Source organism: Strix uralensis, chromosome 7 (genome assembly GCF_047716275.1).
Source record: "Strix uralensis isolate ZFMK-TIS-50842 chromosome 7, bStrUra1, whole genome shotgun sequence".
Classification (NCBI taxonomy): Eukaryota; Metazoa; Chordata; class Aves; order Strigiformes; family Strigidae; genus Strix; species Strix uralensis.
Window position 1 is genome coordinate 19343755 of NC_133978.1, and position 16557 is coordinate 19360311.

General features: G+C 42.5%; 2 protein-coding genes across 6 annotated transcripts in view; both read right to left on the reverse strand.

Annotated features, from left to right (window-relative positions):
• Window positions 1-404: 404 nt before the first annotated feature.
• POFUT4 (protein O-fucosyltransferase 4) lies at window positions 405-8713 on the reverse strand. Its single transcript, XM_074874646.1, has 3 exons — window positions 7953-8713; window positions 6072-6697; window positions 405-1112 (listed from the first exon to the last, which is right to left on the reverse strand). The coding sequence occupies exons 1-3, from the start codon at window positions 8706-8708 to the stop codon at window positions 965-967; spliced, it is 1530 nt and encodes a 509-aa protein (XP_074730747.1). The 5' UTR covers window positions 8709-8713; the 3' UTR covers window positions 405-964.
• A 1700-nt stretch (window positions 8714-10413) lies between these two features.
• Window positions 10414-16557, reverse strand: part of SEC24C (SEC24 homolog C, COPII coat complex component) — a 46100-nt gene continuing 39956 nt past the window's right edge. For all 5 annotated transcript variants that reach the window (XM_074874651.1, XM_074874650.1, XM_074874649.1 and 2 more), the window contains 7 exons: window positions 16387-16532; window positions 15782-15920; window positions 14845-14963; window positions 14286-14465; window positions 13445-13636; window positions 12935-13024; window positions 10414-12493 (listed from right to left, as the gene is read on the reverse strand). In XM_074874651.1, the coding sequence (XP_074730752.1) occupies window positions 12353-12493; window positions 12935-13024; window positions 13445-13636; window positions 14286-14465; window positions 14845-14963; window positions 15782-15920; window positions 16387-16532 (1007 nt within the window). In that variant the 3' untranslated portion in view covers window positions 10414-12352. The remainder of the gene's footprint in view (window positions 12494-12934; window positions 13025-13444; window positions 13637-14285; window positions 14466-14844; window positions 14964-15781; window positions 15921-16386; window positions 16533-16557) is intronic.

The following is a 16557-nucleotide window of genomic DNA, read 5'->3' on the forward strand; positions in this document are numbered from 1 at the left end:
CACAGTTTGTATCCAAACTGCAGAGACCACTGGAAAGGCACCATCGTTGAAATGTATGTCTTTGCAGAAAGCTGCAGATGCTCAAAAAGAACAACTCAAAGAACTCTGAATTGCTAGCATTACAGAGGTAACAAGAAGTCAAGATTATAGCTGGGATTTCCAGATTTGATGGAAACTGAAAAGAACCAAAGTACCCTAATTTTACTCTAGTTCTGCACAATACCAGGTAATACACTTTCCAGTGTGAAATACTTTGTTGAAAACTGTGAATTAAATAATTTAGTCTCTTATCCCATTGTATCTATCACCTGGTAAATTAGTAAAAGAGGAAGATTAGGCAGAGAGTAAGTGACCTACCCATAGCTATTCAGTAACCCTGAAAAGTAGGAGTATTTGAGGCATGCTTACTTGAGAAGAAACTTTATTGCTGCAATTTCATAAGGCACAATTGCTCTCCACAGACATTTGTCTTTTGTATTTCCTTCGCTGGAAAAACTATTTGTTAATAGCAGCTAAAAGTACACCTTAATGGGGAGAATAAGTGACTGATAAAATACTTAGAAAAAATGATTAATATTTGGAGATTAAAAAAATCCCTGAAATAACTTAGGGCATTTGAGCAAGAGTCTGAAGAGGTGTTACTCTGAAGTCATGTAAGCCACAAGGAAACTATACTATATGCAAAGGGAAAGTAAATTCCTCTTTTGCTCCACACGTTGACATCTGCAAGTCAGGAGTGGCTTCACACCACTGAGCTGAAATTCAAATCAAAGCAGCTGAGGAGTTGCTAAGATCTCCACTGCTGAAATCCAATCGTAGCAGAAACTTACTCACTTCATACACCAGAAAAAATAGTCTCTGTCAGAGTTTGTTTTCTATTTCAAGGCAAACATTTAGAGCGAGGTAAGAATTCACAGTCTCAACTTTCAATGCTATTTTCAAATCAAGCTCTTACAAAGATGGGTCAGTGTTGCCTCGTCCTCTTGAGAAAAATCTCATGCATATAGTCCCAAAATCTTCCCTGATGCGACTCGTTGCGATGAATCATAGCAGTGAGGGCCTCACCCTGATCAAGGCTTTGCCAATAATCCTGCAGCCACATCTCTTTCCAACTGAAACAAAACCAGAGAAACCACCATCAACCATTAAAAACAACAAACGAGTCTGCAGCTGTAATAGCACTGAAAGCATTTCTTTTCTTTCACCTAAGAGGAAAACAGGCCCAGAGATGGTCATAACAAAGTATGTTGTTACCATGCCATTGAGCACCAAGTCATTTAAAGAAACTTGCTATGAAAATTCTCTACAGAAAATATAAGTTCACTGTTAGCTTTACAACATTCTAGAAACATCAGCATGGGGCTATGGTGGTAACCAAAGAGACTAAATTATTAATTGTAGAGAATAAAAAATTAAAATAAAATCTAGCGCAGAGTCCTTATATGATTTTGAGAGTAGCCTTCCATGCCTGGTATATGTACAACAGTTAGCCTAAGAATCAACTTTTTTTTCCAAATAATCCATTTATCAATTAGAGAATAACAGCTACTCATTACAAACTCAGGTTATACATGGCAGAGACAAAAAAATCATTATATCCCTCAACCCTGACCCTGTTCTTTATCTCCAGACTAGATGGTGGAGAATAGGCTTTCTCTTTTTCAATGCATACATTCTCAAACTTTTCATAGCACAGACCACATCACTGCAACTTCCAGCAATTCCCTTCCAATTCATGATCATGTGGACTACTTCTCTCATTTGTGTTATATCAAGGTATGGCAATAATTTATTTATCTCTTCTCCATTATATCTGCTACCCAGCCACATAAACCCATCACAAATTTTGGAAAGAAGGACTAAACATGATGCTCTTTTTAATCTGTCCATATGAGTTACTTAATACTTGTTAACTTACATACAGAGCTTTTTTCTTCTTTCTCCTTCCCAATCACAGAAATAAGTACAGTGTCTTCTGCGTTCACTATATACACCATATATTAAAGCAAACATGGCTGCACTGCCCAGAAGCAGATCTCACCCACTACTCCAGGAAGAGCAAAAGAAACACACATCATGTCATAGTCGCTTTCTTTGTAGAGCAGTACACAACTTGTATGCCATGAGAATTAAGTTTTCTGTGGTCAACAGTATCATCTATGGTGGGACGTTTCGGCAGTGTTCACCAACAGAGACCTCAAAATTAACCTTTTAACATAGATTACAATGTGAAGGACCACAGACAGAGGCTCACTTCTGCATTTAAGAAAAAAAAGTCTGCCGAAAGGTTCCTTTGTAAAATGCAGCACTTGGACGTACTGTGAGATCCCTTTGCTTACCAGCTGCACTTGTTAACCTCTGTTCATGGACTGCCAACATGAATTACTTGTTTTTTACAGCACTGAATAAGGGCACACGTTAGGAAAATGAGTATACTTGCATTAAGTACTAGACACAAGGTTAAGTGGCAGTAGGTAACAGAATAAAGAAAATGTTTTCCAGCTGAACTCTGTGCAAACAACACTGAAAGGAATTCCAGTATCCAAGTGAACACTTTCACCAAAAACATGAAATAAGAACACTTTGATATTTTTCATTTTACATTGCTGTTATTGATTTTTAAGAAAATAATTTCACTGTGATTCTGTAACTTGGAAAAAATTGGTACCCCAGGATGAACAGGAAAATCCTGAAATTACCAGATAGATACACGTGAAACGTTATTACCATGAGATACAGATCTATCTTTAATCCTGGCTGATTATTGGATTCTATTGCAAGAGACCCTTACAGTGTACACGTGGCAAATCTGATACACTTTTAAGCTGGTTTTCCTCTTCTCATAAATAAACTGTGACACTGGTATAAAATGGAACTAGCAAAACCATGATGGTTTCAAAATATTCCTTTATCAAAGGCACACTGGCTTCTCTTTTCTCATGATACCACAGATGAAAAGTAGGTAACTGAAAAGGTATTGGCACTTAGTCTTCTTACAGTTATCCTCTCAAACACCGCACTTTTCGAAAATTAATCCTTATCAATGAAACCAAACATTTCTCTTCACAAAGGTGAGAGTCAAAGAATAATTGGAGATTCCGGTTCCTACTAAAAAGATATTCAGCTCATCACTAGCACTATAACTCACTATTTTCTGTACAAAGCAGTCAAAAATTCAATACATTATAGTGACTGACCCATAACCTAACACATACAAATGGTTGTTCTACAGCCTGTCTTCTGAAGCTCACTCGGGTGTGAAGCCCAGACATCCAGACACAAGTGAGGCTGCAAGCATAAGGATTTAGGAACCACATCTCCACACTGAGCACTAAAGGACAGCTCAGTCTTAGCTGTCCTTTAATACAGCTAAGTATTATACTGTAACTATTATACTAATTGACTGAAGGTATAATAATGTGCTCCAGCTACACATACCTACATAGAGATTCTGATGCAACAGTTCTGTCAATTCAGCACATTCATCAGCCGTAAGAACAAATTACATCTGGGAATAAGGGTTACAGACCATGCAGATGCAGAGGGTAACCGTATTGTAATTGAGTACTTACTCTAAAAATGTATAAACTCCAATTGCTTTTGTTGTCCTTTGAGTTCCAGAAGCTCCAGAACCCCAAATCACAGTGTACATTTATGTCAGACCTTGTATTTTGCATTATATATTCTAGCACTTGCATCCCACTAGGCCTGCCTCATTTTTCCACAACATATACAACTGACTGGCTCAGTAGACAGTCATGTAAATTGATCATACTGTTGACATAATATTACTGTCAAACTCTGACAAAATATGAGCATGTTTAGCTGATGTTTTGGTGGCAATTTTATGCTACTGTCACACCACTCAGAATTCTAAGTAACCGTGTTCCATTTTGGAGATAAAAACGGTGAAAGCTCAGATGCTTAAGAGATAGAAACCACTGTATTTCACTGGAGATCCCCTTGATCATGCTTTGGAAAGTATAGATACATATCTTTCTAAAACAGATAGCAGACAATGTAGAAGCTTCCCTGGTACAATTTTTCCAGACACATCTCATGTCTACAAACAGGGGAAGAATAACATACTATGGTTCAACGAGACACGGAAACTTCTGTGGGATGCAACTGTAGCTTGGATTATGGACCAACTGTTCAAAACTCTTTGCTGATGATCACTGCACAGAATGATAGGAGCACCTGAGCTTGCAGTAAGTGGCACAGGCACCCATGCTGTGCCTTCAAATGTATTTCTCTACTGCCATCTGCTGCTCAAGCAAAAGAAAATCGATGAAAAAGTACAGAATATAGAACAGGATGCTGCATAGCATGCTACAAGGAAAAAAACCCACATCTTGCTACCGAAACTGAGAAAAGTTATTACTATAAAAAAGCTCCAATAAATGAATCAACCAACAGAAAACAAAGGATTATGGATTCCTTTTACTTACAAACATAACTTGTCAATTAGTCAATACGAGAATTAATTGTACTGTGAAGAAGGCTTTTCAATTACAAACGTCACAAGTTTTGTGAAATAGGCATTTCCTAAACAACCGGGATGACCTCGGGTTTGTTTTCCTTTTTTAATTTCAGCTGGCCATTTTTGAAAGCACCTGAACATAGGACAAAGTAGTTCCCCACACTTAAAAAATTCTTCATACTTTTTTGTGGATGGATAACGTAGTAAAAACTTTTTTACAGCTTCATATCCACATAGAACTTAGTTCTGGGTTAGCATAATGGATTCTGCATTTTCAACACACTGTTTCTTCTAACATTTTAACACTCCTAAGCATTTGATTCCTTAGTCTAGGAAATAATGAACAAAGCTGTAACCTGATATAAACTGGAATAGAGTATATTGACAACTTCCTTCTGGAGATCTCAACATGAGATTTCTCAACATTTTCAAAAAGCCATTAATTTAATACTACAGTGGGACTGACATCAGAACATTGAAAGCTTTGGTAATAGCTATGAACATAGGCGAGATCTGCTGTGGCTGAGGGCTTATCTTTATGATTGCTGTCTGATAGCTTAATAGAAAGTGAATTGCATGCACTTGGTAACTGCCTAAGAAGACAGAAGCTGTTGCAGGTAATGCAAAGGAAAATGACAAACCTGGGGGATCCAAACATGCTACACTGGTAATACACGTTACAAGAAGTGTGCACGTGGTTTATGAACTGCAAGAACCCATCCTTCTAGCAACTGCAACTTCAAACACAGTCAATGGAAAAACTCAAGGTTTGGGAACCCAAGCACTGACTTGTTTTGTACCAACACACGTATAAATACTAAGTAGACCACGCAAACAAAGCTCTATCCTGCCTGTCAAAAAGGGCTGCCTGAGGGTTGGTGTGGTTAGCTCCCTGCTGACAGACTTGAGGGCAGCTTGCATGGGAGATGGCTAACACTGGGCTATAGGCCTGGGAGATTCCAGCAACGCTAGCAATCCCTGTGCACAAAGGTAACAAGAAGCTACTCAATCTACTCTGTCCTGCGTAGTCCTTCTCCTAAATGAATGGGATGGCGTCCTTCAACACAAGCCAGAATTTTGTCACACAAAACAACAAAAAGTCTCATAAAGTATTCTGAGTGACACTAACTTCTGCTCTGAAGTCAACAGGAGTTAACCAGGCCTCCACTGAACCGTGGCAACCCCATTCTTAACGCACTACTTTGTAATGAGGTAAAGAGCTTCTTTCACCCAAGGGCTACTAAGTGCTTTACCATCACTGGACCTAAAAACATCTCTCCTCCAAACAAAGAGGTTAAGATAGACAAAGGATAACCACATTGCCCCGGGCCATGGAGCATTTTAACAGAATATTCTGGGTGTCTCACACTCCTCATTCAACCACTAACAGATACCACCACCCAAGCTTCTTTTTCATCCCCACTGCCAGACAGTATTAGCAGAACTACCACACCACCCACAAGACATAATATAAAGTGTAACTGGAGATATATTAAGAGATCCTTTAAGTACTAAGCATTATTAAAAGTTACAGCTACTATTATTTGAAGCTTTTTTCCCTTCAAAAAGCATAGTACGGGTACATTACCTGTCTCCTCCAGAGAGGTCTTCAACACTTCCAAACCCAGGGGTTGGCATAGGACATCCCATGTGCTTGAACTGAGCTATGTGAGGTCTGGGAGCTGGAATTTTCCCACGCGACTTTTTGTGTTCCTGCTCCTCTTTGACCCGGGTGTTCTCCCTGTCACAGATGAAACACTCAAAGCCATTCAGGTAATTGGGCAGAGTCATGTCATTCACACCCCACTCCCGCCTCTCCAAGCTCTCTAGCAAGAACCGGTTTTTGATTCCACCAAGGTTTTTATACTCTAGATACTTCATATATTCCTCTCCATTCTTGTCGAGGAAATCAAGATACTTTGCTAGCTCTTGGGGGCTGTCAAAGTCATCTATAAGAATGATGGAGAGGTTGTTTGGCATCCAGTCCCGCACAGCTGGGGAGCCTCGGTATACTGGGACAGCACCCAAGTGCATGGGACGCCACAGCTTCTCTGTCATGTAGTCGTCACATATGGCATTCTCCAAGGCCAGATGAAACTTGTACCTGGCGATAAAAGTCATAAATTCAGAATCTTCTGTAGTGGCTGTAGAAGTGTCTCTCAGTCGCTCACTGGGAAGCTCACGGTTATGCAGACATTTCCCATAGGAGTCAACCTAAAACAACAACCGGCATCTTTACAAAGTGATTTGTTTGTCCGAAGCTTGTTTTCAGAGCTTATAGTTCTCGTAAAATTCCTAACTTTGAACAGTTCCTAGCTACCTTAGTCTAAGCTTCACTTTCACTCCAAGTTCTTTCCCTTGTGACTGTTCCTAGAGTCCTAGTTCTACCCGTTTTAGAGGAAACGGAGTGCTCAGTTTCAAAAGCAGCATAAACTGTACTACAGACTGAGGGGTGGGGGGAGTATGCAGAAAGGAAGATGTCACCCAAAAATGTATTTATTACCAGATAAATCAGAAACTGAGGGGTAAGTAAGGGCATTCAACTCTATGTTAATCTAAAAGTCACTTTTCTACTTAACAGAGACCCAGTACTTTTCCAGTTACTACACACAGTTCTGCCAGTCTCAGCAGGCTGGCAAAAATTTTCCATTTGTTAGACTGAGAAAAATTGATACAGTGAGCTAAAAGGATACTGTTTAAAAATGAAAGACAATGCACTTGATCTGGAATCTGCTTCATACTTTGAGAATAGTCTTATTTTAAACATTCTTTTGTCTTTGCTTCACTACTGAGTACATGATGAATTTGCACAATAATCACAACCAATAGAAACAGAAATTACTAGGCAAAAGACTAAAACCAGATGTTTGGTTTTCTTCTAATCTACTATCCTTCAGAATTTTAAGTATAAAAAGCACTAAACTTTTTTTCTGCTCAAAAGAAACTATGTTATTTCAGTTTATGAAGCTACTCTGCATCAGCTGTGCCACAGCAGTACAAACCACCACAGAAATAACCAATGCAGATAAGGAGCAGATTCTCAAAACACAGCGACCCGTCATTTTACGGCACGCCTATCCTTTCAAACGGGAGCAAGGCTTATAAGCGGGCAGCCTAACGGTACAGTAACTTAGAGGTCCAGAGGCTTCAGCAACTTCTAGCACAAGACCAAGCTTATTCAAGCTTAGCCCAACTTGTGACTGATCCCGAGTTTGGTCAACTCCACGACTAACAGCCACCACCAGGCCTACCTACTGGCATGCGGTGTAGTCTAGACCACGCTTTGGGAAGGAATACAACTAGTTTTTCTGTCCAGCTGGTAGTCGGCATGCATCCCGTTACGATTCGCGTCTTGGCTAAAAACAAGGACAAACAAACCCCATTAAAAAGCGGAGGTGGAGGGGGGCGGCCAGGCGGCCCCAGCTCCTCCGGCGACAGCTCGGCCCGGCTTCCCTGCGCCCCCACCTACCTGGATGTACCGCATGAGTTCCCGCACGTAGCGGTCCCTGTCCGAGGGGACATCGCAGTGGGACTGCAGGTACAGCACCGGGGCGTAGCCCTCCCGCCGCCACGCGTCCTTCTCGGCCAGGGGCACCGCCGGGCCCCGCAGGTAGCCCACGCCGGGCAGCCACTGCAGCGTGAGCGGGTAGTCGGACTCCCGGCGGAAGGTGGCCGTGTAGTTGAAGAGCCGGATGCCGGGCGGGTGCGAGAGGAGGTAGTTGTTCATGGGGGACTCCTCGTGGAAGAGCGCCCAGGTCTGGTGGGGCAGGCGGGGCAGCGGCGCCTCGTAGGCCCGGAAGTCGGTGCCGTAGAAGATGAGGGCCTTGGTGCGGCGGTGCCGGGCCACCCGCCGGCTGCGGGTGACGAGGCAGGAGCCGCGCGGGCAGTCGATCCGCTCCGTGTCGCCGGGGAAGTGGGGGAAGAGGCTCCCGCTCCACCACAGCAGGATGGGCAGCGCCTTGTTGCTCCGCGTGTCGTTGTTGCCGGGGCCGCGGTACGAGGCGGCGGCGACGAAGGCCGCGCCCGGCGGGACGGCATCCTGCGCCCACCCCTCCGCGCCGCACGGCTCCTCGGCGCCCGCCAGCCCGGCCGCCTCCTCTTCCTCCTCCGCCGTCGCCGTGCCCTCCGCGGCCAGCGCGGCCCCCGCGCCCCAGGCCAGCGCCAGCATCACCCAGAAGCCGGCGGACCCCCGCCGCGGTACGCGGCCCGGCCTGCCGCCACCCATGCCCGCCGCCCTGGGCCCCCCCGCTCCGCCCCGCTGCAGGAAGCGGCCGCAAGGGCCCCGCCCGCGGGCGGCGCTCCGTCACGGCAGAGCGGGGCCGAGCCGGCGGCGGTACCACCTCTCTCCCGCCGCTTTGTGCTCTCCACGCCAGTTAAAGGCGGCCGCAGGGGCAGCGAGGCGTAACGCGGCGCGGGTACGGCCACAGCAGCGCTGCAGCCTCTGCCAGGTCTTACTTCAAGCTGGGGTAAACCCGCTCCGCCTCTAAGGGCCCTGCATCGGCGGCACCGACAGCGGGGCGGGACGAGCCCGAGCCCCGGCCCGAGGCACAGCCCGCCCGGCGAAGGACACCTGCAGAGCGCGGTTCCTCTGCCGAGCAGGCGGCGAGATGGGGCAAGGACGCTGCGATTAGCTCCTGCTGAGGACCAGAAAGGGACGGAACTGAAAACGCCTTTTAGTAACAGAAAGGTTGGTGTTTAAAATGTCTACAGGTAGGTTTAAAGCTCCCTTGAAACTGCTCTTCTGTACCAACCTTGAATAACTCCTTGGGTGTTAAAATATTCTGTAAGGGGGAAAGTGGTGTCTGCAAAGCTGTGTTTGGGCTACACCATAAAAATCCAACAGAAGTATGCCAGAATTCCCAGTTATGCAATTGCTAAAAGCATCAAATTCATTCCTTAACCTAAGAGATAACTTAAACCCAATGACAATACTTATGACTGATAATTCATAATACAGGACACTGGTTAGCATGGATTCAGCAAAGAAGTATTCTCTATCCGTCTAAGGAACAGCTTCAAACATGGGTATCTTTTTGCTTTCCTTTGAAAAGTTAGGTCTTGACACCAGTCAGGGCAGAAAGAGTACCACCCCTGTGCCATCCACACCGGCTCCTCACATCCCACCAGATTGCAAAGGTGGGCTCTGCAAGGCCATTTCCACATGCATCATAAGGGGTGCTGCCACAAAAATGCTCGCAAGCACAATTTACTCCACACGATTGACGTACAATGTCCATCATTATCACAATATATCAGGTCAGTAGCAGATTCTGGACATACTGTACATTCTGTAGGAGAGTAATCTCAAAAATGTTCTACAGCAAACTAAGTATTGTTGGATATTTAGCAATGATTGTCTTGTGCTTTCATACAGATTGTTGTAAGGTTATCAGCAAATCGTACACAACGTTCTAGGCTACAGTCAAGTTACACTGCCAGTTCACTCTGAACTTTATTTTTGCAATTAGCATCCCCCCCCCCCCCCCCCCAAAAACCAACCCACCCAGCTTCCCTATCTTAACTCTGAAAGAGAAGCTCTCTTTCTCTTAAAAACTTAAGACTACCGAAGTCTTTAAGTTAACATTGTCACAAGGTAAGGGTAATACTTTCCAAAGCAGACCAAAAAACCCCCAATCTTATTCAAGCTGTGTTGGGAAAAAAGGAAATCTCTTTACAAAATGAAAGTTCAGAAGGGGCAGAAAGTTAAAGTAACACTGAGATTAAATAGCACCTTTTGTCTGTTGATTCCTGTTGAATTTCTTACTATGGTTCAGTGTAAATAAGAAAAAGAAAAGACTGAACTTGGTCAGCAGAAGATTAGACCATAAAGGATCAATCAGCTAGACTTCAGCCGTTCCCATTTCCTCCCTCCCGCAAAATACAGGGTTTGGAAAAATAAGCAGTGTTTATTTACTAACAATGACATAAAATACATCTTAATATATTTTTATTTCTTTACAAATTAAAAGATGCATTGGAAAAACAAGTGAAGAAAATGAAAGGTTCATTTACGATTTCATTTCCACCCCCACACCCCCCAATATTAATACTAGAAATTAGTATTTGTGGAAGTCTGGGGTTGCTGTGCCTTATATTCCTGGGAAGTTCTTTTTCCCCTCTGGTTAAAAATCCTCTAGGTTTTTGGTTGGAGGCAGTATGTGGAGTAAAAAGTCGGCCACATTCATACAAAAATGCTGAAGGTTCTGTCAACTACATCTTGAAAGAGTTTCTCCATTACAATTTTCATACTCCCCTTTCTGTGTAGTGATGGGAGGGAAGACAAACTAGCAGCATTAGAAGAAAAATGGATTTATATACATGCTACAGGATATGGAACTAAAACCACAGCCAGATATTTTTCTGATCTTAACAAGGACTTTCCTCTGAAATACCAAGCCCAGATAATATGTTCTCTAATCCACCCACATTCTTCCACTTTTAGTGCTACTGGTAGCTTAAACTCCTGGGTATTTTAAGAACACTTTGTTAAGTGTTCAAGCTAAAATATACAAGCCCCCTTTCAAAAGTGAATAAACAAAGCCCTTAGAATTCTGAATTTGATTTACACTCACTCCCTCTTTGCAGGAGTCTCCTCATGCACCCTTGCAGAATGGAGCAGCAGAGTGGCCAAAGTGGATGGATTAATCTGTCTGAGGTATTTTAGTTTAACAAACAGGCTTATAAAAAGGTTTTGTGCAAGCTGATCAGTAGGTAGAATGGGGGAGGGTATAAACATCCAGTAATGAAACTCTTCACTATGGCCCAGATGTTTTCAATAACTGAAATCAGGTACTTGCAATACCTACTACAGTACAGTCTAAATCTTAGTTTTTTATCCCCTTCCTTTTGTTCCAGGGTACAAAGCAGTCTCAAAGTTGCATCAGTATAAATCAAATTCCCACTGGTTTGCTATGATTCACAATAATATGGTTGAAAATGGCCATTTCCTTATCATCCAGTTCCTACACAGCCTCACATCACCTTGTTAAAAGTATTTTCTGCTTAAGGTTAAGAGGCTTTTGTTCCCACCACCATCTGGATAGACAGGTAAGCTCTGGAGGAGAGGCCATGGAACATGGATCGAGCAGGACATTGCAGAGCCATGCAATGATAAGGAGTCACCACACACGCCAACAGGAAGCACTGTCTCTACCCCTACGCTGTTCAGAAGCTGCTGTTGCTCACTGAACTATTACTTACGCCATTACAGATCTGCACAGCAACTTATAGTACAGGGAAGATTGTGGAAATAAATTTGCCCTGCTGCCTCCTGGCTTACTACTCATTTTCTTTTTTCATGGATTTCTGGTTCAGACAGCCACATGATACATCTGTGCTCTGCAATGTCATGTTTCACTCTTAAGAGGAGACACAAAATGTTTGGCTGCTCCAGCTCCCATCACCTGACCTGCCTCTTGTCCTCCCCACCCGCGCATCCTCTTCACACTTGGAGCATGCACACGCGCCCATACAAACACACAGCAACTACCAGAAGTTTTGAAGAGTTATCGCTTTTTCACCCAATGTTGAATCATGTACAGTGAACTGAAAAAAAACTACATTCATTACGACAGGATTAGCGAGCATGGGGTGGGGGGGTGAACTCCTGCCAAGCACAGGAAACAATTTAGATGCAAGTAAAAGACCTGGTATCAAAGGCCTTTTTTTTTTAGCCCTCACCAGGAAAATTTTTCATCTCTCATACAGGTCTGGGAGAGGTTGAAAGGATTTCTGCTTATGCAATGTGTATTAAAAATTATGGAATTGTACAGATTTCTATGTTGTCCTTTTTGAGGGCGCTGGGCCTTCTGATCAGGTCATTAGTGGAGACTGAAATGTCACTGCTGAGTTCCAGCACCACTCCCTCCTCTAGCTCAGTAGCTGCCGAATCTCCTTGTGCATGTGACACAGGAAGTCCACATATGAAGCCCCCCCACTCAGGCTCTTGTCTTCCACTAAAAAGTGTTTGAACAGCATTTCCAGCTTATCTTCTTGCTTCACAATTATTAACTACAAAAAACAAAATAACAAAACCAACAGTGAGTAGTTAGCAGAATTAATGTTCTTGGAAGAAAGAACAAAAAGCTAAATAGCTCAAAACTCCAAAGATAGGTAACCAGAAACACAGCATATATAGCTTATGTGCATTGACTTCTCTAACTAAACTGGATTAAGTCTCAATCCTTTCTAAATAGAAGGAAAATACCACGTACGTGGTTTGTGCAGTAGTGTATTATAACAGGTCTGAAAAAAATTAGTTTTAGAACTATGATAAGCACAGAACTCCAAAACTAGTAACAATTTTTTTTTCAGATCCTTGAAAACTTTATGTTTGAATCACATTTATGAGATCAGGAAGATTAAGTTCAGCATTGCAGCATTACCAGGCATCACCTGCTCTGCTAGAAGGGAAGGGGATTTAAGGCTGTGAATGGGGGACAACATTTTTACCTTCATGTAGCGGGATCTCTGCACTTGAAGCATGTCAACAATAGATCGTACTTTCTTTGAAAAGGGGTTTTCCAAGACAGGCAGGGTACTCTGGAATGAAAGATATCCATTAGTCACACAAAGTAGAGCAACGTTAAACAAAACTCAGCAGTTCTGTCATATTACATAAGGGTAGAGATATCTCTACCTCTACTAATGTACAATCCCTTTGACCTCAACTAGTTAAAGGAGAATATAACATGGTATCAGAATTAAAGGTCAATTATTTGTTTTATTTACATATCAACTGTTCTCCACACTGTCAGTAGAGATGTGACTTGTCAAATAAAGCTGTGCAAAAGCATGCCTGACATGCCCAGACTAGGGACATTTCCACTAGTTTCATACACCTGTGCTTCTCTTGTTCCTAGTATGAAAAATTTAGCACTATATTCTAAACTTGCTTTCTCATTGTTTAAAGTTTTGGGTGACTATCACAGACACTAGCTCCCACACTGCCATCCAGCTCACCAAAGCGTTGCTAATCTGACTGAAGGATGATACTCCAAAGAGGTTCTGGATCAGGCCTTGCTGCACATTGACTCCCACCCACACAAAGATGTTCAGTCCATTTTCCAGCAGGTATATATCGCCCTTGGAGAGACGTTCCTCTGAGTTCCGGATTGCTGCTGGCAAGGAGTCACTGTCAACATCTGCTTTGGTCTGTTTTAGAGTGAAATAAAAAAAAAAGTCAAGGTTATAAAACAAGAACATCTTATGAAGTCCTGAAAATTTCTGCCACTAAGACCCCAACGGCTTTTGCATTTCTAGGACTTGTAAGACTGCAATAACTGTGACTGAAGTATCATCTTCCTTAGCTTAGTCTTCTTACTGAACGTGACCCAGAAGCAGGTCAGAGACTCTTGGTCAGCAAAAGAGAACATAAAGCTTCTGTCAAATTACTCTGTAGTTCCAATATTGCCTCCTGGAGTAGGAATGTAATTAGCTGTTAGTATTATTCCAGCAACTATGGTACTGAAAAGTCAGAATAGTATGTGGAGTTGCCCGGCAATGATGAAAATTACTACATAAAGTTACATGAAGCTTTAGGACTTTTAAAAGACTATGAAAGTGTCAAAATGTCTTCTCTGCTACTAGTCATATGCTCACAGCTCAGGAAAAAAATCCCCCAGCAAATTCAGAAGATGACCAGTAATGCATCTATCACTGAGTGGAATTAAGTGTCCCAACAGATAGCAGATCCCAAATCCTTCTCAAATCACTTTCCCTTGCTAAAACATAAATGCCAGTCCTTATGACGAGTCAAGACAACAGCAAGTCTCAAGTAGTAAGAAAATCCTGAATTACTCACGAGGGGCAAAAGCCTGGGATAGAAGAAAACATTTGTTTCTGCCACATCCATGGATGTGACTAACTGACGAATGTAGGCACGATCATCCGTTGTGACCTCCGGACCAGGCTGAAGGACGTCGCTCTTCAACACACAATTCAAGTACACAGGAAGCAGCTTCATGCATTCAGGGAGGATCAGCTACAAGTCACAAGCAGACAGAAGCTGGTCAGCTGTCTTGCTGAATAAACTTATGTTTGACAAAACAAGTCTTGCATGAACCAATAAAGTGTGGTGCAGCTGTGAGAAATCAAAGCTGATAGTCTAATTATATCATCATACTTGCAAAAGTAACATAAAACTTTTCCCTGGAGCAGGCAGTGCTTCCCAGGCTCCAGACAGGTGTCCAACAAGCCATTCTCAACTACAGTTTTATTTGCAGTCTCTCTACTTCCTCGAGTCTTCTCTGCAAATTTCTGCTGAGCAGAGCAATTGACTTTTGAGTAGGTTAAGTAGGAAGAAGCTCTCATCACCTTTTAATACCCAAGCCTGTGATTCAAGTGAAAGCATCGGAGTTTACCTGGCCAGCAGAAGAGGGACTAGCACAGTTCTTTCGATAGCAAGCTAGGATCTGGGCACACTGGTTGATCAGTGCATCTCGTACAGTCTTTACTGGACTACTCAGAACTCCTCGATATGCTGCACAGAAAGAGGAAATGGATGAACGGCTATCAAGTGATGGCTCATGAACAGTAAAAAACCCAACACTACTTCCACAAAATAAAGCTAAACAACTATTGTTTACAAACTCTTTTTTCCCCCTTCCCCTTCAAACTTGTGGGAAATAAATGATACATTCCTACTGAAGATCTGAAAAAGCTCATTTACTCCGTTTTTTTACACATTCTTCAACTGTCTATCTCCCATGTACTTTAAAGTACACTTAGTCATACCTGAAAGCATGGGGTACTATAAAAACTCCTTTTATGCCTGTCCATCTTTCTCTGATAGCCTGAAAATGAGCTGTTTTTCTTACATTTTAATGGCAATTAACATACACAACTCTAAATCTCTGCTGGATCCGTAGGCTTTTGCTGCAAACTAGAAAGGGTAAATAGGGTACAATGTATAAAAGTATGATATTTATCTCAGATCTATGAGCAAAGGCCACCATTTCCTATTCCCAGAGCAAAATTCTGGAACAGTTAAAGAACAAACTAAAACAGTACAAAAATAAATACAAGGATGAATTCAGACAGTTGTCAATACAAACCTCTATTAAAAAAAATTAGACAAGAATTTGTATGAAGGATAAGCCTATACCCTCGTATCTGTACCTCTCGTCCTAAACAACAATACCATCATCAGAGCTTTATGCTCTTTCCCATAAGTGACTGAAGTATCAGGATTGCCACCTGACATTCGATGCAAAGAGAATAAACAGGAGTCACTGGATGACAACGGGCATTTTAATAGCAGTTAAAGGTTGCACTTATTGTTACCATATTCACCCTTACCATATTTAGCCAAGTAATTGATGAGCGTGTCTGTCTCACAGTTTCGATAGAGGTCAGCAAGCTGCGTGCAACAGTTTAAGGAGAGGTTGTGAATGCGGAGTCGTCGCTGTCCTGCGCAACTTGTATATAGCAGAGCACACTGTAGGAGACAAAAATGTCAGGATATAGAAAAACGAGGTCCTGCTACAATAAGAAATGCAGGGTCTGAATATACTTCATTGAAAACTAGGACTCAGATGCCTAAATAAAGAAGATAATTCTGTAAAAGTCTTGCATAATAAGGTAAAAGCATATGCTAGGAATCAGGGTCAATGAAAGGTAACAAGCAGCGTTAGTAGTTTCTATTAAGGGAACTGGTCTTGGAAAATAGATTGAAGCAGTCTAGGTCACCCTGAAAACTAGTTAAGGGTACAGAAGGGGCAGGAAGAAAGAATGAATGAACAGTTCCTTGAAGGAATATCTAACAACTCGGTTCAGAGCAATCTCATCCTCTTCTGCAACGGGCACTCTCCCCACTTGAGATTTGGTTCCGCCTTGACACAGTGTTGTTGACAGTTCTAAATTGTCAACTCACTTCTTTCTCCTAGAAAGCTTCCCCCCCTCACCTGAAGGAGGGCACCACTGTCTTCACTCAGTTTGTCATCATGCTTGAATTCCACTGTGATTGTTTTATTACAATCCAAACCTGCCATCTCTACATCAGTTGTGTTGCTCATGTAGAAAGCTCCAAAAAAGTCAGTGGCTCGGATGCCTAAAAAAGAAAAAAAACCCAACAT

Coding starts and splice junctions, on each gene's coding strand:
- POFUT4 (XM_074874646.1), bottom strand. CDS start 8,708: ATGGGTGGCGGCAGGCCGGGCCGCGTACCGCGGCGGGGGTCCGCCGGC. Junction 6,698..7,952: donor AACTCATGCGGTACATCCAG/GTAGGTGGGGGC, acceptor TTGTTGTTTTAG/GTTGACTCCTATGGGAAATG. Junction 1,113..6,071: donor GACCTCTCTGGAGGAGACAG/GTAATGTACCCG, acceptor GTTTTGTTTCAG/TTGGAAAGAGATGTGGCTGC.